At 42.2% G+C, this 25332-nt stretch overlaps 1 protein-coding gene across 1 annotated transcript in view; it reads left to right on the plus strand.

The window, feature by feature from the left end:
• The window catches only part of LOC111874543 (semaphorin-1A), a gene marked incomplete at its 3' end in the record, with an annotated part of 988862 nt that overhangs the window by 860346 nt on the left and 103184 nt on the right, over positions 1 to 25332 (plus strand). The window contains exon 6 of the mRNA XM_023870125.2: positions 22069 to 22176. Coding sequence (XP_023725893.2) covers positions 22069 to 22176 — 108 coding nt within the window. The remainder of the gene's footprint in view (positions 1 to 22068; positions 22177 to 25332) is intronic.

Below are 25332 nucleotides of genomic sequence, written 5' to 3' on the forward strand. Positions count from 1 at the left end.
GGACCTGTCGTCTTGACAGATTACTGATGATGATGATGATGTTAGAAAAGCAGGTACCTTCAGATGTTCGAATTCTTATTTCACAAATTTGAGGTTAGTCGGGCTGAGTTAAACAGTTGAGTGAATCTTACTACAAAGAAAATAGTTATTGAATTTCTTTGCAGTAGCGCGCAGTTGCCCGCGCGGCCTCTTAGCGTCCCTAGTTCCACCAAAGTTGAGCTGTTCACCTTACGAACCCGGTACCCTAAGCTCTAATGATATTCAATGCAATAACCGCGCTGTGGCCCGGACTGCCCCCCCCCCCCCCCGCCCGACGACAGTTCCAATTGAATCTATTTCCAATTCTTTCTTTCTACTACATTCCTTATTTCTTTCTCCCCCTTATATTTTACTACGGTTTCTGCGGGAACTGTTGAAACTTTGCGTCTGTGTATGGGTATGTGGGTCCGCCCGCTTCACCCTTCTTCACATCTTACTGTGCAGTATAAGTGTATAAAGTCATATAGAGGTGTTAACGTTGCTATCATATTGGCGAACGTGCGTGGAATTGCTTACTCGTCACTTCCTATTGGAGAGTTCTCAAATGAATTTCAATATCCTGCCCATTCAGTGTCTCACCTATTGGAAAGGGGCACAGTGCTCACACATGCGCTCGACTTTTTGCTTTTGTGTTTCCAGATCTACTCCGTATTTATGTATGTATTTATATTGACCGGAGGCACGCGGTAGCGTAGTTGGTTGAGGCACTATGCTACAAGCCGGGAGGTCGCGGGTTCAAGTCCCGATGCGATTATTGAATATTTTTTTCAATTTGCCTAATCCTTCCAGCCGCACAATTTCCCTGGGGTCGACTCAGCCCCTGACAGAAATGAGTACTTGGAATGTTCTTGGTGGTAAAGGGCGGCCGGCGCGTAAGGCTGACAACCTTGCCGCCATCTATGAGCCATTGTCTATAAAATATGGAAACCTCAACAGCTTACAACCTATGGGCATCCACGGCCTGTTAAAGGGATACCTTTACTTTTTTTATTATTGATATTGACCAGTCACATTGTAATAGTAGTTTCCGCTTGTATTGATATGTCCTTCTGAAGATGGTCTCTCAGACCGAAACGTGGCAAGGATAAAAGGTTAAAAAGGAGGAAAAAAACACTTATCAGACACACTGGACGGAGTTGACAACGTCAGCAAACTGAATACTGAAAATGAGGCCTCTAGAATTACACATTAAATATTTCGCATTCGCCTTGTACTGCTTGTTTCTGCCTCACTCAGTATGGTTAGATGTAAATTAAGTTTGAGAACAGGCCCTACTCTCATACTTTTTATATGTAGCCCCGACTAACTCAGTGGAATAGAGCCTTTGATGAGACTCTGGTAGTCACACAACTGGGACACAAATATCCCGCCTTCTGCGCAGACTCTAAGCTCATTACGATCTACAGAAGAGTTCCCCCCCCCCCGACTGTATCGTAATCGTACTGGACAACTTCCATGTTTACGATTGGTTTGCCTGTGGTTCTGTATGAGCATGACACCTGGTCTCAGACTTTTAGGGAGGAACATAGACTGAGGGTGTTTGAGAACAGGGTGTTGAGGAGAATATCTGGACCGAAGAGAGATGAAGTGACAGGAGGTTGGAGAAAACTGCATAATGAGGAGCTTCATAACTTGTACTATTCTCCAAGTATAATTAGAATGATCAAGTCAAGGAGTATGAAATGGACAAGGCATGTAGCACGAATGGGGGAGAGGAGGAATGCATATTGGATATTGGTGGGAAAGCCGGGAGGAAGGAGACCACTGGGAAGACCAAGACGTAGGTGGGTGGACAATATTAAAATGAATCTTAGAGATACAGGATGGGATAGTGTGAATTAAATAGATCTAGCTCAGGATAGGGACCACTGGAGGGCTCTTGTGAACACGGTAATGAACCTTCAGGTTCCATAAAATGCTGGGAAGTTCTAGAGTAGCTGCAGAATTGACAGTTTCTCAAGAAGGGCTTGATTCCATGAGTGAGTAAGTGAACCATTAAAGCAGTCCCAGATATCTGTTTCTAGGTCTGTAACTCTTGTTAGGTGGAGTTGAGAACTCCCACACGAATGTATGTTTTCACGGATTCATTTTTAGCCTATTTTCCTTCTTTTGAAAAATAAGAGTAGGCTTATGAGATGACCTAACTCTCTGTCTGTATCCCCCATACTAACTTTTGAATGGCCGAACCAATCTTTATGCCAGTTGATAATTATATCATGCCACTTGAGCCCATCTCAACGACGTAATTCGTAAATCCCTCCCATCAGTAATACCAACGTTATAGCCTCTCACATCTATGAAGCAAAACCTTAATATTGCTTGAACGCCTGTACTAATCTTCATGAAACTGGTCTGTATATTATGCCACACGAGGTCCTCTCAACTATGTACTTCATAAATCATTCCCATCAATAATATCAACACTGAAGCCTCGCAAATTGTGTTGCTTTATTGAGTTCGTCACGCATACATAACTAAAATTTTCTTTCTGCTTGTATCTCATATTCGTATTACAGTGAAAGGAAAGCAGGCTACTGGTTCTTCGCAGAACTTCTTGTTGCTGAAAAGCCATGAATGGTTCTCACTGCAGGAATTTTATTTCACTGATTGTAGACACGAAATAAATCCGCACAAATATAAAACAAATAATTAACAGAGGTCACGAACTCATGCATAGGGACTTTGTGGCCTCTCTGTGGAGGTGCTTATGCTTCAGTTGGCATAGCATTTTTGACCTTTGCTGAAAAATAAATTCACGTTGGTGTTGGCGCATGTATTCTCTGAAACCATGATTTGATGTGAATCAGGGTGGATCAGCTGAGGGTTATCTGTGGGAATTGTAGCTACAGAGGCGGGATTGTTTATTTCGAGGGTTGCGCTCACTTGTTGAATAATGTGAGGCTGTGTGTTAATACTATGAACGATTGCGAAATATACAACTTCATGGCGTGGTGATAATGTTCACATACTCGTAGTAACTAGAACATTTTTACGAAGCGTCATCAGCGTGTACTTGTTATTGCAGGGGCAAATCACTCAACAAACGATTGTTATAATTGGTCAGATGGGGACTGAAGAAATTTATCTTTGTTTTTAGGGAAGAATTAGACAGAGACCACTGTGACATTCTGTTATCAGTTCAAGAAAAAGAGAGGCTAGGTACTTTTTTGACGAAGTTTGTTTCATAGATGTTCTTGGCTGAAAATATTTCATTTAATTAGGAGCACCGCTTAATGTATATATTATTAGTCCATCAAGTGTCATATATCGGTAAAATATAGCTGCCTTTCCAGATATTTTCAGGATGCTGAAGTTAGGTATGTTTGATAAAGCATGATTTTAACAATTTCCCATTGGAACTTATGCGGACTTTATGTTGGTATGCAATAAACATAAATATTGCTACAGAAATTATGCAGAAGAATTCGATCAGTTTAACATGTAGCACACATGAAGGAAACCATTTATAATTGTGGCCGGAAAGCGTAACGGAAGATGCCATTCGGGTGACACAAGGTGGCAGAATAATATTAAAATCTATCTTTAGGATATTGTGTGAAGTTGTGGGCTGGGTTCAAATGGCACAGAAAAAAGTACAACGGGAGGCTTTTATAAATATTGTGACATGTTGCGCAACGGAGAACCCCAGCAACGTGGCAATGATAAACCTACTGCCCATAGAAATAGGAAACGTTCGATCACATTACTAACTATAAACCCTCCAAGGAACACTTAATGTCGTGAAATATGTTCATTTGGTTTGTTTGTTATGCTGGTTGCATCCTACCTCTTAATTCTATAGATATGAAACAATGGATGATCGTATAAATACTTGTAATTATTACTAATTATGCCTATCACGGTAGCCGAGCGGTCTAAGGCATGTACTGTCTTTGCTCCCTTGGAAGCCAGGATCATGGGTTCGAATCCCACTCAGGGCATAGATGGTTAGTTTGTGTGTGTGCATTTATCTGTGTATGTGTACAGGTAGAGACATTGCGACGAGCTGATCACCCGCCCAAGGAGTCCTACCGAATGTGTAAGATTTAGAAAAACCGAAGTGAACGGAGAAGTTCATGGAGGTAGGCCTAGGCCCACTGGGGCTATAGTGCCAAGGAAAAAAAAAATTATTACTAATTATCTTATTACTTGTAGCGTGAGTGCTTCTTGGGAAGCTAATAGTCGCTTAGCTTGTCAAGAAATTTTGCGCCCCGTTCGGAAACTGGAGATGTATTATTGTGTTCACATTAACACACAATAGGTGTCTGTCCTGAACCAAACGAATCCAGTCCACATTCTCCCATCCTGTTTCTCTAAGATCCGTTTTAATATTATCGTCACATTTGCACATGGATTTTCCAAGAGTTTTCTTCCCTTCAGCTAAAATGTAAGATACATTTCTCCTGTGTCCGATGCATCCCACACGCTCAAGCCAGCTCATCTTTGTCATTTGATCATGCTAATAATACTGAGGGAGAAGTGGCATGGTTATCACTGGGAATCTGAAATCAAGAGAATGTAGATTTAAGCCGGTAAGCTTTACCACGCTTTTAGGCTAGGCAGCCATTCTCATTACACAACGAACTGTTCAGCAAGATGGCTGAAATGGGCATGAGGTAAAGTTTCGAAGCTTCACGCATGCTTAAAGTATGGAGGGTTGAGTCCACTTAACGTTAAGCTTCATTAAGTGTTGTTAAGCACAAGTTTGCCCTCCATTAACTTTGCGAAATGGGAATTCTACAGCTCTGTCTGCTTCGGTTCCAAGGACCGTTTAACAAAGTTTCAGCTTCACAGAAATTATGTAGTGGAGTAAAATTCATCCCGTGGCTAGTTCCACCTTCATTTTTAAAAGGGAGAACTCTTCGAGTAATTTTCACCACAGAAAACTTAGAAACAACAGTTGATTCATTCCTAACTACCGTTGCTATGGAACTGACGTCGTGTCTGCTAATATCTTCTCGAGTGTTCTCACCATCCCAGAGTTAGCCGCGCCATGAATTAAGAAAAATTGTGGGCTTTGTCCCCCCCCCCCCTTCCACTCCCATATAGAATGCCACGAAAACTTCAGTAACAAGAGCGGAAGTGTGTAATCTAATGGAATACAAATATTCTTGCAAATTCTTTTTTCACAAAGACAAAAATAACATCGTCTAATGTGACTATTTAAGTCTTTGTAATTGTTAATGTGACGGACCAGAATGAAACAAATCAAATTCTTTTTTCACAGTTTATTTCCGCATGTCGCAGCAGTTCTGATGTGGAACTACATGCACCCCATAAGGGTACCTAAGCGAGTACGTGAAATTAATTACATATACGTTGTTAAACATAAGTTGAAAGAGCCTCGTCTTGATAATTGTTCTCTACAAAATGTTCTGTGCATGGAATAAATAAAGTTTGTTTCAGATGAACAAGTTCTAGTATCTGTCATTTAAAATACACGATATCGCATGCTTCGTGGTACAAATTAAGTCTTCGACTGAAAAGGGATACGCGAAGTTGCTGTGAGTCCAAAGTGTATGCCAAGTCTCACTCAGAAACCAAGGGATGGATACGTTACTGAAGAAGGTTTAGAAAGGCTGGTAGCACCTTGATGTTCCATTTTTGCAAATTCGTTTAATTGGCCTTATTCTTATGAGAGAGGTTAGCAATAGAAATATGCAGAATAGAGGAATATATAATTTTATTGCTGACTATTCGTTTCTAGTAAGCATGTTTCACGGTTTGCTTATACTAATTTAAATGCAGACCTACACCATGCAGAAGGAAATGTTTCAAACATAAGTTCTGCAGGCCAAATTAATGGATTATGCAGTCACGTATAAGGGTTAACGTGACGAGCAGTTAATGGGTTCTGGATCAGATGAATCGATTTACTGGATCTCCACCAATCGTAACTACAATTAGTTATTACACTTCCAAGATTGCTGTATCTATGGCACACCAACAATTACGATAACACTGTCAATGTTCCAGCATCTATGATATATGGAGTAAAGTCTTTAACACTTCAGCCATTCAACTGCCTTGAACGCCGCCTTCCACACTGATTCTGTCGAAAATGTCAAAGTCAAATTTACTTTACTTTACGACTGGCGGTTTACCGCCAATCAGTTTATCTTGGCGTCAGCTCCTTCAGACCCACGACCAGGGATATTTTCCCCCAACTCAACCCTTGCGGTATGAGTCCTCATGTAACATCCTCTCTGACGAGAAAGTGGGTTTGTCTCTCATGAATATACTTGGTATTCCGTAAAATGTACATTTCTCACATATAGCATGTTATTGAAAAATTCTTGCTTTTGCACTACACACAAGCCCTCTGTTAGTACAGGCTTCGCAAAGCAGAACATGCCTGTCTTACTTATCTTATGCTACAACAGCAGCCTAGTTATTTGACCGTCTCCAAGTTTAAGCCTCTTATATTTTTTTTACGAATCCAGTCGAACAGTCTTCATGGCTTCTTATATAGGCTGAGCACGGACCACCCACAGAAAACAAATCAGTTGCTTATCAACGGATATCCTATATTATCAGGCTTGTTCACCCATGCATTATGTAGCACTGGACATCCTATTGTTGCGTGTTTGTTACTGCGAGATGTGTTTACCGGTCTCTTACCTAGCAATGGATGTCCTATTGTTGGATGCGCTTAAGTTGGAACATGTTTACGTATTCGTTTCCTAGAAACTGCCAAATCGATCACAGTATCATGGTGAGACAGGATGAGGTGGTATGGTCTGGATTGATCTGGCTAAGAATAGGGACCAGTGGAGGGCTCTTGTGAACACGGTAATGAACTTTCAGGTTCCATAAGATGTTGAGAAATTCTTGAGTGACTGAGCGACTAGCAACTTCTCAAGAAGGGCTCAGCTGCATGGAGTTTGTCATGTCTTATATCGTGCAGCAGTTCTTAGTAGTAGACCAGTGGGTCTGTTTGAGAAAACAAACTTAAAATTGAACTTCATGCTAATTAATGGTTGTAATTGACATACGAACGAAAGAGAAAATCGTCGATAACTCGTGGTATTAACTCTTTTCTTCAGATTCCATCAAAATCCGTTTCTTAGTTTCGGATCTCGAGCATTCGGCTGGTCGATATGACAGACGAACAGGCATTGTCACTTCACATATGCAGTTTTTCCGAATGCAGATCCACGTAGTGTGTTGTTTGCCTGTGTTCGCGCGAAATGCAAATGAAGCGAGTGGTAGTGACTCTGTAAGACCGGTAGAATAGAGGTCTGTTGCAGACGGAAGTACACATGATCTTTAAATGCGTTATTTCCTGTTTTGCGTGACCAATTTATTGGTCGCTCTGTTCATTTCTTGGAGATACAGATAAATTATTGCAGTCAGTGATCCGTTTTGCAAACCTGCTAGCATTACAGGTAAGCAGATTTCATGTGATCAGCACCATTTTGTTTTATTTCAGTCGCACTTTGTTTCTTTATAGGTAAAGTTTTCCCTGAGCTTAATTATTAAGCATCACACTATGAAGACGTATGGGAGAGTGGAGGTAAAACGCTACCATTCTGGACCATTGTACTAGATGGAGGTGAGTGGTGAGCTTCACGCTTCCGCTTGTTTATCCCAGCGGAAACAGCCTCTCAAACTCGTTACATAAGAGGCTGGGCAGGCTTCAGAGCCAGTCTGAAAGGTGTGGAGAGGAGAAAATCGCTTGTCCCTAACGGGAATTGAAGCGCGGACCTAGGAAGGTCCTCCAGCTATTGGGCTGGGTACTGAGTTAATGACGCCTCGCCGTAAGATTCTAGCACCATACGAATCATCACTGACGTCGGACGGGTTCTTTATCACGATATAAGTAACAGAAAATGACAGTAGATGTCATAGTTGGAACGCTGGAATCTCAACAGCGCAGGTTCGTTGAAAACAGTTGCAAGATCATTAATCAGCGTCAGAATCATTTAGATTTAATGGGAGCGCAGGAGGTCACATGGGACAAGAGGCTATTATACAGTTTTCTACGGTGGAGCGCTTGGGAGAGATGAGAAATTGACCGACGTACAAAATATTAGTCGGAAATAGGCCTCTTGGAAAGGCTTGGGATTTTAGACACATGCCTTAGTTTGTGAACCCTGTAATGAACTTATGGGCTCCACAAAAGGCGAGGACCAGATGAACGATTGTCAGCTTCTCAAGGAGAACTTGATGGGGATTGTTCCGCTCTCACAGTTCTTGCTTCCTCATTCAATTTTAGCCATATGGAAATTTCAGCTCTGCCAGCAGGTTGAAATGAACTATGTTGATTTGTTGTGAAAGTATGTTTTTCTCTTCTCACTGTTCATAAGCAGTCAGTACGCGCTGCTTCGTGATTCTCATAAATTCTTATAAACCTTACTTTCAAGTGTGTCCTGTATAAGCCGTAATTTCTTCAGATGTAATGACTAGGGAAACACAGGTTCCCTGTAACCTGTCGTTATGCTTGTCTTTTTCTCTTGTGGTGTCTGCTTTTCCTTCAACTGTAACAATTTTATACGAGCACTTCTCTTTAACAAAACGAAAGACATTATCTTCTTTCTTACTACTTCGTGCTTTCAGCGAAACCACGTGTTAATATCTAAAAAGTGCCCTTTTTAAGTATCTGTCGCAACATGTTTGCGCGTCTACTCTGCTGTAACTTCCATATAATCCCCGCAAGAAATTTCTCGTTGCGTTGGAGCCCTAAAAACTAGGAGCATCGTAATCAGGAGAGCTGGAAGAAATGTTAAACCGTGGCTTTACCACATCTAGGGCCTGTCCACAAGTCACTGGCTGAGATCGATGTCACGGGGCCTCTCATTAATTTGAGTACTTCCATCTGTGTAGAAAAAAGCTCACAAAATGCCGATTTATCTTACATAAAGGGATCTTGCCCTGAAAGTTTGTGACTGCTTTTCTAAATGACTATTAGAGCGCCTCACTCAACGAAGATCTTACTGAGTAAAGGATTGGAGGATTTAGTAATTCACTACATTTCATTTTAATATTATCGCTCCACCTCAATCTGGGTCGTCCTAATGATAATAGGGTGTTCCATGAGGAGCTTGAAGTTTTCGTTGTAGAGCCACCAGGCATCGTAACAGACTTGTTGCCTCCTATAAAGTCGATCAAGATTTAGGACGAACTAGCAACGCCCTTTATGGTTCAGCGAAGAAGACTAAAGACTTGAAGATGGAGGCAGCAAGTTCCTTCGAAGCCTAATTTTTATTTCTTGTACGCGACATGAAATGCAGACGGCTGTGAATTTTCCGTGGTGTTTCCAGTGTACATATTTATGGAATTCTTACTTCATCCCTTGTTTTTTACTTGTCTAGACCATCTCAGAAGGCTTTGTTTGATCATAATGACAATAGGAGATGAAATGAATCAGTTATCGAGCTCCATAGTTTATACATTTCTCGGGCCCTGTGTCAGATATTGCCTTCTTGTTCTAAGATATTCTTATTATCACTGAACTTCATATACCTTAAGCCTGGTGCTGCATTGGAGGTTTCCATTACATTACACACGCAGGCAACTTGATAAACGAAACTGTACTAATCTTTAAAAAAAAAAACTTAACTCCGTGGCTTTAGTCCGAAAGCGAACTATACCGACCGGGCGGCTGTGTGAGGGAACTGTTCAGTGCGAAGGTTTCTCCCGCTTCCATTTGAGACCGTTCAGAATGTGCGACTGCGCATTAAAATTAGGAAAGACCGAAGAACTTGCGGTGTAAGAATGTGTAATGTATGCTGTTAATATGAAAATAATTGGATTTTTTCAATTGACCTAATCCTTCCGGCCGCAATAGGCCCTGGGGTTTACTCAGCCTCTGACAGAAATGAGTACCAGGAATGAATTAAATTATTTTCCTGGGGAGTAAAGCGCGGCCGGCGCGTAAGGCTGACAACTTTACCGCCATCTTTGAGCCGATTGTCTAGATAATGTGGGGCCCTTAACGTCTCACAACCCTATGGGCCTTCACGGCCTGTTACAGGGATAGCTTTGCTTACTTTTTACTTAGTCTGTCATTGTCAGTTCTGTATCCGAGGGCCAGATCACTGTCACTCACTGTTACAGTTGGTCAGCTATGACTGAAAGAAATGTTGGTTTATTGTCTGATGATGAACTAGGCAGTGACCATTCAGACACCTTATTGTTACTTCTTTCTGACGAAATTTGTATGTAACAATTTCCCGTTTAAATCTCAACGATAATAATAAAGATTAATAAAAATAAAATAAGGATTTGTATACCTGAGCTCGGTGAGTAATTTTTTTAACATATTACTTCAGTTCGGTTGTTCGAACTTGGGAGGCTGGTCTAGTTGAGTTAGGTTTTGCACACACCGAAGGAAACCCCCCAGTCCATTACCGGTTTCACCTGCCTTGTATTTCTTGCACACAAACGGGCCCACTGCTGTGAACACGCCTTGGCAGTGCCATGAAACAAAATAATGGACATTTATGCCATTCTTTCTTATTACAGTTGCTACTCCTGGTTAGGAAAAGTATCATAAAAGAATTATTATAAGAAGTTGTAGCTGTTTCAACAAGGAAACAAATGAATAGATGTGTGGTGTGGAGCTGTACATCATCTACCTCTTTCATTTAATTTAATCAGCAGAAGGTCATAGCAGCCCCGGAGTAGCTCATAAAACATTTAGAAACGACGTCCGGTGCCCCAGGCGGAGATGGAGTGGGGCGCGCGTTCATGTTCCCTCGCAAATTACGTGGGGTGCGAGGGGCGAAATTAAACGAGGTCGATTACTTAGCGGAGATCGACATAGATTAGCAGGGAGCCCTCGTATCGATTATCATACAGCAACCGTTGTTACAACTTTGCGTTTTATTACTTACGCAACCCCTTGGTTGAAAGCCCGCTGAGAGCCACAGATTGGCGACTACCGATGAAGGACCTCCACACCAATCGCGTTTGTATAGTAGGAACTGATTTGGCATGTATTAATGGGAAGGTGCCTGGCTTGCACTTTCAAGTCGAATGCTGATGTGTATGTGGAACAGCTCAAGACAGCGGCCTTCCTACCATGGGAGCCAGTGGTTTAGTCGTGCGGCCAGTGACTCTAGTTGTCAGATCCTTCATGTCGTTGATGAGGAGCTCACATTTTAAAACACACAATTGTATTGAACTGCCCAATTAAAGAAATGTTAGCTGGCGAATGAAAACAAATCAAGAATTAAATCAGTTAATCAACTATGAAATTATAACCAATTTCATACTCACACAAAGACTCTCATCTCTTGGCCATGTAGAGCGAATGCCAACCAGCAGATCAGTTAAAAGCCTGAACACATGGAAACCATTAAGCACAAGATCAGTGGGTAGACCTAAAATACGATGGGAGGAAGATGTTAAAGCTGGCATTAAGAAGATGAACATACTGAGTTGGAAGATAACAGTCCAGGACAGGAACAAGTGGGGAGTGTGGTTGAGAAGACCAAAACTCTACGTGAATTTTAGCGTCAAAAGAGAACAAGAAAATTGTTTTGAAATGAACAAAAATATGATCATGGTTTCTTACGGGACTCGAAACCAAGAATGGCTGTGCTGGCGAAGACCAACAGGAATTTATCCGACCAACATGTGCCTTCCATTTCCTTACCCACCCCCCATTTATTGTACTCTTCGCATCGCGTTAGGCCCTTCACGGCATTTACGTTTAATAATCCGAAGATCAGTCGCTCCTATCGCAGTGTGAAAGAAGGTGCAAGTTGATCAATATGCTTTGATTCACGCCGTAGTTTTGTTCATGTAATGAGTAAACACATGAATCCTAGATTGGATTCTAAAAGTGGAGTTTCTTCCTGAATGCATTTTTTAATGCAAGTACACAAAATTGTATCCGTAAAACCTGAATAGAAGGAACCACGTGAGAGACCGAACCGTAATTGAAAGGCTGATATTAGAACATATCTCAAATAGGGGTTAAATGTGTGGATTGGGTTCAGCTGGTTCGGGTTACTGCACGGGCGGGATCTTCTGAACACTGTAATGAACTTTCGGGATTTTTGAAAGGCGAGAAATTTCTTTACAAGATGAGCTGCTATCATCTTGTCAAGAGGAATTCTGTTCCTTGGAGTTAATTACTTACTTAGGCTATTTGTTATGTATGATCAACATAAGTGACTTGTATCTGTAGGATATTCATAAAATAATACTCATTGCGTGCCTTCAGTGTTTCATAGAAAAAGAATGAACAAACTCCGTGGCCTGTAGTCCGCAATCGAACTATACTGACCGAGCGGCCGCCGCTTGTCGGCGAAGTTAGTGCCAACTTTAGCGGATAGAGGGTGTCGCGTGGTCAGCGCAACGGATCCCCACGGCTGTTAATTTCGGTTATCTAGACCGCAGCCGCTATTTCCTTGAAATAGCTCATCAGTTATCCTCACGAGGCTGATTGGACCCCGTTCCAGACCCACTACTTCTCAGAAAATCAGGTAGCGCAGGTAATCGAACGCGGACCTCTGGATCTGTAGCCAGGAACTCTTGACCACTAGACCACAGAGGCGGTCACAGTGTTTCATATAACTTCTCATAAATGCTGAAGTGAAATTTGTGAAAAGTACTGCGTGGACCGAGTTGGGAGACCCAGGTGTTTGAGTGGCGTTCTGAAACTGAAGTGAAACATTATGCACACTTGTGCGTGCTTGTACCCATGTCCGGGGAGTGTTTAAAGAATTTTTGTCTGCTTTGTACATCACTGTGCAGGGTAACCCAGTACAGCTGGAATGCAAATGATCGGTTGAGCGCAGAACCCGGGATAGCGCTGCCCCATTGTAGTGGTTTAGCCTGCATATGATTTTAGATAGGGCACATAATTGTAAACTGAAAGTATATTCCTTTAAATGGAAGTGTCCTGTTACTGTATCAGAAATTGTCTTAAAGAGTATCACTTAGGTCAAATCTTATTAAGAATCCTGAGAAGTCAAGGAAACGTTCGAAAAGTCAGTGATACGGTAATTCGTTCATTCGGACTTTTTTGACCAGAGTTGGCCATAGGACTCTTCTTTCAAGCAGCTAACACTAAATAACCAACCGAGCGACCGCCGCTTGTAGACGAAGTTAGTGACAACTTTTGCGAATAGAGGATATCTCGTGGTCAGCGCAACGGATCCCCACCGCCGTTAATTTCGGTTTTCTAGACGGCAGCCGCTACTTTTTCATTTAAGTAGCTCCCCAGTAACCCTTACGAAGCTGAGTGGGTCCCGTTCCAGACCCATTACTTCTCAGAAAATGTGGTAGCGCCGGAAATCGATCCCGGGATCTCTGTATCTGTAAGCAGGAACTCTGACCACAAGGGCGGAAATGCGCGTTAACTTTTATTGAAAGTCTCGTAACGGATAGAAACGAAATCTGTCCCTCGCATTAGGCCCTGGCACTAGGCCACAGACAGACGTTCTTTATTGCCGTGTAAAGAACTCTTGAAACTTAACAATAAAACCTGCAAAGGAATCAGGATCAAGCGGAAAATTGCTATACCCAAAGAATTAAGGGTGAAAACCAACGTAAAAACAACTGGAAGTGCTGTAAACTATTCAGTGCGGAATATGTTTAGATCTGTGCATGTAATTTTGTTTCCAGCTCTGCCTTCTTGAAGTAGCTGAAAAGGAAAATTCCATTTACATACTCGAATCAGTTAAGCTCAACTCCTGATATTTATGCGAAGAGCCCTCTTTGAGTGGATTACTGACGGAGGAAAGTATATAAATGAATAGAAAGAGAGACAGGACATAATTAAAGACAGGCAGGGGAATAAATTAATGAATTCCTATTTTCGTATTGGTAGCGACCAATTCGTAATGTTATGTTATCGTTAGGCAACGATTCTTTTGTGGCCCACGCACGGCCGTTGGTCCCTTGCCACGGTGATAGCGTGTGCGTATCGCCCTGTGTGTATGCGCTTGTGTCCGCTTGTGTTTTCTTGTGATGGCAGTAGCTTTGCTATGGACTTATCTTCCTTCAAAGGAGTCCTACTGGTTCCATAAACAATGTGTTTACTATTTCATGAGACCAATGCTCCAATCGATTCAATCGCCATTGGAGGTTATTCATTTGTGTTTCCTTGGGGGTTGCTTTGCAGAACGGAGTAGCGCCGAAACGTATTTCGGAGTCTGATTTTGAAAGAGGAGAAAGTTTTGATATAACATAAATATGCTGCCATGTGTTGTAACAAGTAAAGTGTTATTAAATGTAGAAGGTTTTTAAGAATTCATGGGTAACAAGCGATCAGTGAGGAGGAAAAAAAAAAGTGATGAAATGCTGATCTTAACTAACTGCATGCAGCAGAACCTTTCTTTGGAAGCCGTCAGTTGCTCAACCACTCAACAATTTCCCAATATTATATGGAAACCGAATATTCATTATCGTGTTCACAATAGCCCTCCACTGGTCCCTATCCTGAGCGATATCAGTCCTGTCCATAATCACTTCACCCTGTGTCTCTAAGATCCATTTTAATATTATCCTTCCACTGACATCTGTGCCTTAATGCAGTATTATTCTTTATAAGGGGTAGAGAATAAGTAATTGCGCGACAATGTACTGCATAGCCTGGACAGAGAGAACAGCGAGAAGGGTTCCAATGTATGTTTCATTTATTTACTGTGGTTGATACAGTCAGACAGGTTGGAGTTTGATGACTGCCTAAATGTGGGTTCTAGCAGTTGGCTGACAACTGTCAGCATCTTCACGGCCAGTGAGAATTGTCAAAGACTTGTTTAGCCGTGACTGCTGTTGATTAACTTGTAGGAATTATTCTGATGATGTGTATAAAACCTGCGATTAGCAGACAGTGTAACGAAAATCGCTAGGCCGCAGAAATGACGTCTGGTAAACTACTCATAGATCACTTGTGTAGATATATAAATTTTGTACATAGGCAGGAAGTGCAGCTTTGTCAGTAAGGATCCCTGAGAATGGTCTGTAGAACATGCACTTCCTATGATCCATTGTGTGTAGTGTGTCCTTTATTGTCTGTGTAATTTTGTGTTCTGTTTTGTTTGAGCGTGGTTATTTTGTGTGATGTGAATTATTTGTGTGTTGTGTCTAATTGCAGTACCACTGTCACCGGGTAAGAACACATTTGCAGTTTAGATAAGTAATGATAATAAAAAACCCAACATCCCACTTGTCATGGAGGGGGGGAGAGAGAGAAATGGCATGAAAGCGCTCTGCAGATTCTCAGCTCCAGGTTCACATGTCTTTTCTACTTTTATCTTAAACGTCCGGGTGGCGATGAGCTACAGACGTTTCGGCCAGAGGTGGTGACAGCGACGTTACCAAAGTTACAAGTGACCAGCTACGGGGTTTAACGATTTTATTCTTCTTTCTTTTTTGCCCCCAGCCCAGTGACAAGGTAGGAACTGAGCACCCCAAGCATTCATCCCTCCAAACTCAATCCGTTGTGGGGGTGATGCTCGTTGCTTCGCGTGTACCATTCGGCAGCCTCAGTGCAGCCCACCTGTACCGTCACGGAAGTTTGAGATAACAGATGTTGTCCTTAAGGCATCTGAAAAGAAAATGAGTACTCATTTTCTTGTACGCATGATGATTTCCGCTACGATGAAACCGCACGAGGCGTTGCGGCTCACTGTAATAAGTATATTTGTCCTACTAAACATATACTTTCATTGAGACCAACTCGTGTTTTTGGCTTTGTGTAAAAAAATTATTTTTTTTAATTCGCTTAGTGGGGGGTGGGGTCAAACTGGGTCCACTCGGCACGGCGGTGGCCTATTGTAGCCTGCCTCGGGTGATTATGATGATGGATAATTTGGTGGAATTAAGATTGGCAGGGGAAACCGAAGTATTCAGAGAAAACCCGCCCTAGCGCCACTTTGTCCACCACAAATCCCACTTGACCAGACCCGGGATCGAACCCGGGCCGCCGCTGTGGGAAGCCAGCGACTAACCGCTTAAGCTATGGCGCGGCCTCTGTCTTTGTGTATTATTTATTATTAAATTTAAATTAATGGTATGTTAATTTTCATTTAAGAAACTTTCGCTTAATCTGTGACTTTCAAGAAACGCATCTCTTTCTTTATGTGCACTTTAAATATCCAAGTAATATACGTGTAAGTGACAAAATGCTTACCCGGAAACAATCAGTCATTCCGATTACTGCAGTCGCTTTTTCCGTTTGCAAGAGTTCGTTTAACAACGAGGCACCTGTACATCAGCAGCCCGAGCCAGGACTTTGGTAGGCGGGAAACTTTCTTCATGAAGCCATCAGACAACAGATTAAATTGTATGTTTTATGTACCCTTTTTTGTGGTTTGGGAAAAGCTATTATGAAGTTTGTTAAATTACATTAGAGTGTTTGACGCTGAATTATTACAAGGCGAGCTGACCAGGAAAATGTGAAACTCTCTCAGCTTTTTACCATCGGGTTACTGAGTTACTCTGGTAACCCCTCCCTTCTGCACGAGCAGTTGATCTCAATCTGTGTGCCCTAAGGCAACGGTATTGATTATCTTTGAAGATATATTAAGCGCTGTCGAGAAGTAAATTTATTTCGTTTTAAATGTTATTAGTTCTGATTTGACAGATCACAATTCTTATTCACTTTTAAATGTAGTTTCATATTCCCTTATACGCATTTGACGTCTATGCAGTGAATTTTGGAAACATTTTAGGAAACCTTCTTAGTGTTTCCACAACTGGTTAGGTTGGCCAAGGCTTCTCTCGGTTCATTGCTGTTGGGCCCACAGAGTGAATGCATCTGTGGGAAACACCAGAAAGCGGGCATGGAACGTCGCTATTGAGTGGTCAACACTCTGGGCCGCATTTAGGAGGTTATGGGTTGGAGCGCAGCTCGCAGCTAGGAGACCCTCCCCCCAGGGTATCCGTGGATTACTCCCCCTCCTCTATACGGTCGTTTCAATTTCCTGATCACAGTCACACGCTAACTAGATGCTGTATGGACATAAAATTGTCCCAGTGCTTAATTAATTAAATACCATGTCATGAAGACGTCTGCGAGAGTGGAGGTATAACTCCACCATTCTTTACCTCGGCTTTAGATGGGGATGAGTGATTACCTTCACACCCTCGTCACTTTACCCCCGAGGAGACAGCCTCCGGTTCCTATTGCATAGGAGGCTGGGTAGGCCCCAGAGCCGATTTTGGCGCTGTAGAATGCGGAAAAATATCTTTCCCCTGCAGGGAATCAAACCCCGGTCGTCCAGCCCGTAGCTATTTGTTATACCGACTGAGCTGTCCCAGCTTCTATGGTAGTAACCTATGTTATTGATAAATCGCCGCTGAATAACCTAAGAATAGGTTCAGAAATCAGGTTGGATGACCGAAGTGGCGCGTACATAATGTTCTATAGTTTTATATTCGGTACGTACCTGCTTCGAATCCCTGCTGTTATTGTTGAGAGCTTTCGCCAGTGTCTCAAGGAGAATTCCGGAGTCCTGTATGAAACGTGCCACAGCCGTGTCCTCTTTGGGTTCTCTGCTTTGCATCTTCTTGATTAATTTCTCGTTTCGTTTGACGTTATTTGAAAGTGCGTCGTTAAATGGCGTGCGATTCACACAGACAAGGCGAAGTCAGTTGCGCTACCAATCTCCCTTTACAGTGAATGTGCCATTGACTAAGATCAACTTGGAATGATCTCCACTCTGCAGCTGTCGGTCGCTCGAATAGAAGGTTGACACAGAGCTTGCGGCAGAGGTGACAGCGGTTGATAGGGTCGCCTCTGAAATGGAAAGTGAGTGGAACGCAGGTTTGAAGTGCTTCTCGAAAATTGCTATTGACATTCCAGGATCACAAGCACAGTTCTGTGGGCTGCAATGAGTCTACTACAACTTCGCTTTCAGCTCGCGTACCTCTGCATGTACACACTGCTGCTGTGTAGTGGGTTCAGTTTTCTTTGCGTTGTGTCATTACATTACAGGGATCTGTGTCCCCAGACACCAGGCTCCTGAGGTACACAGATTCTTTATATAATTACGTTCGATGAGGTCTGTTGTACTACTAATACTACTTTTGCTTCTGAGCCGGGATGGGTCGGAGTTCGAGTCCCGGTAGGTTCAACAATTTTCCCTACGTCGTCCAGAACTCCTCTGGGACCCACCCAGCCTTCTATACAATGGGTACCGGTGGCTCTTTCCCTGAGGGTAAAATGGCTGGACCGTAAAGCTGACCACTGACTTCCAACTAGTACAGAAATCAAGAAAATGTGGACCTATACATCCACTCCCTCATACGCCTTCATGGCTTAGTGCTTGAATAGTTAAACACGGGGACAATTTTACCTTTACCTTTATTACAGTTACTACTACTACTATAATACTACTACTACTACTACTACTACTACTACTACTACTACTACTACTACTACTACTACTACTACTACCGTCGTTACTACTTTTAATCTTTTGTCTAATCACTTTTGAGCTTTATATTTATATTTCTTCATAACCTCAAATGGGGACTTCCTTAAATTTTCATCTCCTAAATAAACATTTTACAGTAATGTTAATTACATTAATATAGTTTATTGTTTTCTTTTATGCTGGATCGTAATCTATGCTGGACCATTTGCTGCATACAGATTCCTCTTGCATGCGGATGTATACGCAATTTTAATATTATCCTCCCCCTTCAAACACCTTCCTTTATTAGATCCGCTCCTCATCCCTTCTTAGTTTCCGGTACACGCTTTCAGTCATGCGCTTCCGGTTCACTCATTTTGTATTCGTTCTTGTACATTCATCAAGTCTCTTTACAGAACTTTATTTTCAGAGACGAGATACGTTTTTCTATGTCGGAAAATCTTTCTTTAAATATTTTATATGTTTATAAATTTTATTTATATTTATATTATTTATATTTATTTATTTAAATATTTTATACGTTTAAATCATGTTTTTTTTNCGAGGGGCCTGTGCAGGAATGCAGCATTTGAATTGGTCAGAGAAATGAACAGCTGCGTTGGGGAACTGCAAGTCGACCTGTCACATATCCGGGCCAAGTCTGAGAATGCAGAAAAAGAGTATGACGACCATTCCGAAGTAGGTCAAGTAGATATAAAAACGACGCATCGCAGAAAAAAATCAAACTTACAGAATTTTGAGTGGGAAATATTTTTAAAAGATTAAACAGAAAATACGGAACCGACGCAGTGGAAGTACGTACGTTTGTTAACAAAGTTAGGAAAACAATTCAGTGATTGTGTCTCAGAATCCGAAGGTACATTAAGCGGTTGGGTAGAGTGTAGTATAAAGGCCCGTCCACATTACTCGTGCTCGTGCGTCAGAAGCTTACTGCTGCCGGAAAATCAGGATCTGGAGCTGATATCTGATGTGAAGAAATGCGAAGGCTTTGTATGCAAACAAGTTTGGGTGTCCACTTCGTCAGCTCCAGATCCTGATTTTCCGGCAGCAGTAAGCTTCTGACGCACGAGCACGAGTAATGTGGACGGGCCTTTATACTACACTCTACCCAACCGCTTAATGTACCTTCGGATTCTGAGACACAATCACTGAATTGTTTTCCTAACTTTGTTAACAAACGTACGTACTTCCACTGCGTCGGTTCCGTATTTTCTGTTTAATCTTTTAAAAATATTTCCCACTCAAAATTCTGTAAGTTTGATTTTTTTTTGCGATGCGTCGTTTTTATATCTACTTGACCTACTTCGGAATGGTCGTCATACTCTTTTTCTGCATTCTCAGACTTGGCCCGGATATGTGACAGGTCGACTTGCAGTTCCCCAACGCAGCTGTTCATTTCTCTGACCAATTCAAATGCTGCATTCCTGCACAGGCCCCTCGGTTCTTTAATTTATTTTTGAAATTATCTTGGAAACCGGGATAGCGACTGCGTACGGGCTGGACGGCCAAGGATTCGGAGTTCGAGTCCCGGTAAGGTCAAGAATTTTCTCTTGTTCACGTCGTCCAGACCATCTCTGAGGTTCACCCAACCTCCTGTCCAATGGGTATAGGTTGCAATTAGCCCGGAGTATACGGCCGGGGCGTGAAGTTGACCACTCACCTGCAGCTAGTGCCGAGGTCAAGAAAATGTGGATCATACACCCGCTCCCCCATACGTCTTCATGACACAATGCTTAATTAGTTAAGAACATGGACAGCTTCACCTTTACCTAATTCTCTTGGAAAACTCGAATTGCACCGCTGTGAGTTTTGCGATGCGTTGTAAACGAAACCGTTACCTGTTTCGGTCAGATGGTTCGTTGCGTCTCTAACACCTGTTTATACTTGGAACATTTCTGTGTCTCTCTTGCTGATATCGTGTTGCCGTATCTGCAGCTGCTGCAGTTGTCTCCTAAACCAGATTTCACAAATCGAAACATCCATTCTGCTTGAAGTAAATTTTGTCTCAATCACAATCCTTCGTCTAAGATACAGAGACTTCCAATAATGAACTGCTTAATATTAAGGCGAAGACCTGTTTAAGAGTCTGCAGTGGTTGAAATTAATGAGTTATTAAGTGGAATGGAAAATTATGAAATTTCCAATCCTTAGAGAATGGGGCCAAATACACGTATAAATAGAAATGTTATTTACTTATGTCCTTTTGCTTCTGTTCTCTTCATCTCCTGCAGAACTTTACTTGAAATATTCCTCGATACAAGACTGACGACGGATATACAAGCGAAAATAATTTCTGACTCACTGCAATCTGGTATGGATAGTGTGATTGGCTTTGTAATAATGCAGTGAATTGGCTGTGAGGTACCGGGCCAATATAAAGTAGCAAAAGAGCATTTAGAAAATGTGTTTTCCATTTCAAAATACCTTAAACTGTTGAGGATTACCGTCCTCAGGGATTGAAACCTTGTAGTCTCTAAGAAATATGCAGACGTTTCGGAGTAACCTGCAGTCTCTATCTCATTATTTACACTGAGGAAGGAGACAGCGTGTGACTTTTCCGTATCACCAGAATACGTGGTGCACATCTCACATCCGAGGAACCAGCAATCTTCATTTTCACGATGTGAGAACTTCAGATCCCGCTTTTCACGGTAGTTCAACTTTTTCTGAATCTTGACGTCTTTCGTCTTTCCACCCTCTGACATAAAGGAAACACAGAATGTCCATACTTAAAAAAGGCAAGCTTTCCCTGTAACAGGCTATGGAGGCCGATAGGGTTGTGAGACGTCCAGGCTTCCACATTTCCTCTAGGCAGTCGGCTCACAGATGGCGGTAAGTTTGTCAGCCTTACGCGCTGGCCACCCTTTACCCCCCAGCAAGATTCCTGGTACTCATTTTAGTTAGAGGCTCAGTCGACCCCAGGGTCATAGTGCGGCTGGAAGGATTAGATAAATAAAAATAACATAATCCACCTCATCGGGACTCGAACCCGCGACCTTCCGGCTTGTAGCAGGTGATGTTACTTGTCCAGCATACTTTATAAAACGAGATGTTTGCAATGGTCAGCTGACGGACACAGTTTCACTATCTGAATAATCTGATCTCAGATATTTCTACCTTTAAGCAGTTTCAGCTTGACTTTCGGTAGGAATTCATCACAGCCTTCCAGAACTGTTTTATGTGGAATAAAGTTGAAGGAATAATATAAATTTAGGCTTCTATCTTCAGGGGTATAAAGCCATGTAGTGCTTTGAATATAAGCTGACGTTTCGGAGGAGCATGTCACTTCCATTTTGAGGGCATAAGAATAAGCCTAGCAAGAAACTAGCGTGATGCCTGGTTTCTTTAGTCTTTGGCCCTGAAGATGGAGCAGAAATGTTACTCCGAAACATCGGTTGACTTTAAGTGGACTACACGGTGTTATATCCCTTTTTTGTAGAACGAAATATTTTCAAACGATCTTAGGGTTGCAGGATACAGAACAATTAAATCCGAAATCTCAACATTTTTAAATATAATTGGAAGTTCCGTGCTGTAGCTCTCAACGCGGAACCCTCGTTTGAATGTCAGTTCTTGGAATTATGTAAAAAAAGCGGAAGAATAATGGGTTCCGTTCTGTCAGATGTTGCCGTGTGCATACGTAAAGTTTTAATAACCACTCTGTTAATTAAATGTGTTTGTGTTGCAGGATAACTGTCAGAATTACATCCGTATTCTGGTACGCACCGGGCCGGGGAAGCTGCTGATCTGTGGCACCAACTCCTTCAAGCCTGTATGCCGGGATTATTCGGTACAGGTGAGCCATTGCCCTTTGTGCCCAGTAAGTTTGTGTAATTAGAGCGTTGTCTTGTAGTTCATATTCATCAATTTTTTCCTCCCGCTCCCACTTTGGAGCACAGGTCTGATTTCTCAGTTTCGTGATCATTTCTACAGACGGTAGGACTCCTTGGATGGGTGATCAGCTCGTCGCAAGGCCTCAACCTAAACGCAGGACAACACAAACAGAATAAACGCATACACACTCCGAACATCCATGCCTTGTGTGGGATTCGAAGCCACGATCCCGGTTTCCGAAGACAGTGCGTGCCCTAGACCGCTCGGCAACCGTGACCGGCTATTCATCACTAAATATAATTAAATTTACGGAGGATTAAGTGGGCCGGGCGTGAAGTATGCAAGGAAATAATGAAAAATATATGCGTAATACTGGTAAGAAAACTTGAAGTAAAGAGACCACTTGCAAGACGTAGGCGTAGATAGAAGGAAAATATTAAAATGGACCATAAAGAAACGGGATGTAATGACGTGGGCTGGATTAGTCTGATTCATGACATGGCCCAGTTGCAGGCTCGCGCCAACAGTACTGTCACGTATTCGGGGTTGGCGTGACTACTGATGGGTTCTGGATTAGGTGACTGGATTTATTGGCACTTCTTTACAACTGCAGTCAATTATAACAGCACACAATCAATGACTGTCTACAACTCACTCCTTTCCTTACTGAACTACGAATGGTTCTCTTCCACTGTGACTGACTTGGTTCTGATTTACGAATCGGCCACTTGTTCAGCTTCCGTTCTCCGCCGGTTAACACTCCGCAGCTGAGCACTCAATTACTGAACTGCCTTCTGAATTCTCTTCCGGATGAATCTCTTGAATTCACGAATGAACTCTCTTTTATGACTTGGGGGGGGGGGCGAATAGTGGCCACCACACCGAGCAGTTCGTGTTTTGATCTGTTGTCCGTTGTAGCGGAAACTAGTGAGCCGTTGCCTAACAAATTGACTTCCACTTCTGTTGATATTCCGGCTTTTAGGTAGAGTTTACCCAGCCGTTGCCTAGAAAATGGTCATATTCTTCACGGTACGAATCTTCGGATTTTATAAAAGGAGGCGAGTTTTTAGCATAGCAACCGTCGCAACGCGAACCACATAGACAACGCCATTCTTCTATTGTTTCGTGCGTGTATGTTGCTGGCGTTACCTAGCAACGGCCTCTCCTTACAGAGTCACTGCTCGGAAAATGTTTATACTCCACAGTATATTAATACAGTTATTTTCTGGCAGGTCTTCTTTCGTATTAGGACATTTTATCTACTTGAATTTTAATCCTCTGTGTTCGTTTTATCTGTGATTATTTTTAGGTTGATAGACTGTGTCATATCGTTGATTTTATAGTGTCTATATTTGTCCGTCCTAGAATCCGAATTTATACTTTTATTTTCTATTTTAGTCTGATATCATGGACTTTTGGCCGTTACATTATGCATGGCCATAGGCGCAAGGCCTCGTGTACGTTACGTTCTAAAATTTTTGTTTTAGCTCCCGCAGGTGGTTTGTGTTGTGTTTGTTTTATAGCATACCTTATGTTTGCTCTGTAGGACGGAGGCAGAGTCCAATCTCCAAAACGTTGTTTGAAATAGAGTAAGGACGACGGATAATGTCCAAAAAGTCGGTAATTGTAAATTAGCGGACGTATTAGTAATTGTTGTGGAGGCTGTGCTTCAACCTTCCGCAGGGTTTATTGTCCCAAGGATACTGCCTGCTTTTATCTGTGGTGCGGTGCGTAACACAACAGAAGCTTGCCGGGCCTGGACGCAATAAAAGTTGATTTTAGAGTTGTACTGTGAACTGCGATAAGAGTGTATAAAAGTCCCTCGGGAAGATAAACGTCCATGTGGAGGAGGCAGTAAATCTGTCAGGACTGTGCCCTCCAGAGATTTTGTGGGACCGTTATTTCTGTCAGAGCAACTTGTGTCGAGTGTCTGAACACGCGGATGTCGTCCATTACCTGCCACTCATGTGGTTCAACTGGCTGAAGAGACGTGATTGTGCAGCGTTTTCATTGAAAGGTCTCAGAGATGCTCAGCTTTTCAAGAAATTCCCTACTTTCATGAATCCGGACGCCTTACGTACCATGTTTACACAACATCGCTGCTGGGCTACATGCTGAACTAACTGTAACCATCTGCAACTAGCTTGGACATCCTAGTTCTCCATTGCACTACTATCCTCTTATTTATGTCATTTTTCTTGAGGGTGTCTGACCAAAATTCAACATAAATTTCAAATTATTTCCATATATGTTACCTGCAACTTTTCATTTTATCACTGTGCCAATATTAAATTAAAGCGCAAATTATGAAGTTTTTTTTTTTTTTTGCTGTGTAATTTTCTTCATTTGTTTGTCTTTCATACATCCATTTATTCTTCGTGGCACTTTGCTCTCAAAACCTCCCAAATTTATGTTTTCCCTTTGCAGTGAGGGACCATGTTTCACACCATTATGACTCAGCAGATAGGGTTACAATCTTGTGGGCCCATATTTTGATCTTTAGGTTCTTAGAGTATTTACTTTTTGTCTAACTGTAGTTTTTTTGGAATATAATACTCTATAGGGTAGCTGATGAAGGAGAAAACAGTTCGAATGGAAGTTTTAAATTTGTCGAACTACCAAGTGGGTAGACCAAGGCGTAGGTGGGTGGACAATATTAAAATGGATCTTAGAGATATAGGATGGGATGATATGGATAGGATTGATCTGGATCAGGATATTGGGGGCTCCTCAAGAAGGGCTCAGCTCCATAAGTAAGTAAGTAAGTAAGTAAGTACATACTGGTTGTAATAACGAGACCATCAAACCGGAAGACAGTAGAGAGACATGCTGACAAGATGAACTCTGTCAGGATTCTAGACAAAAGGAAAAATAAATTTGAGAAGGCCTCAGAAAAATATGACCATTCTGTTCTGTGATATCCGTGGCGGCACACTGGAACTGTACGTGGCGTAGTTGGTTGAGGCACTGTGCTACAAGCCAGAACTTCGTGGGTTCGATTCTCGTAGATATAATTGGATCTTTCAATTGACCTAATCCATCCAGCCGCACTATGGCCCTGAGGTTGACTCAACCTCTAACAGAAGTGAGTACAAGGAATATTCCTGGGGGGGGGGGG

This window comes from Cryptotermes secundus, unplaced genomic scaffold (assembly GCF_002891405.2).
Source record: "Cryptotermes secundus unplaced genomic scaffold, Csec_1.0 scaffold831, whole genome shotgun sequence".
Classification (NCBI taxonomy): Eukaryota; Metazoa; Arthropoda; class Insecta; order Blattodea; family Kalotermitidae; genus Cryptotermes; species Cryptotermes secundus.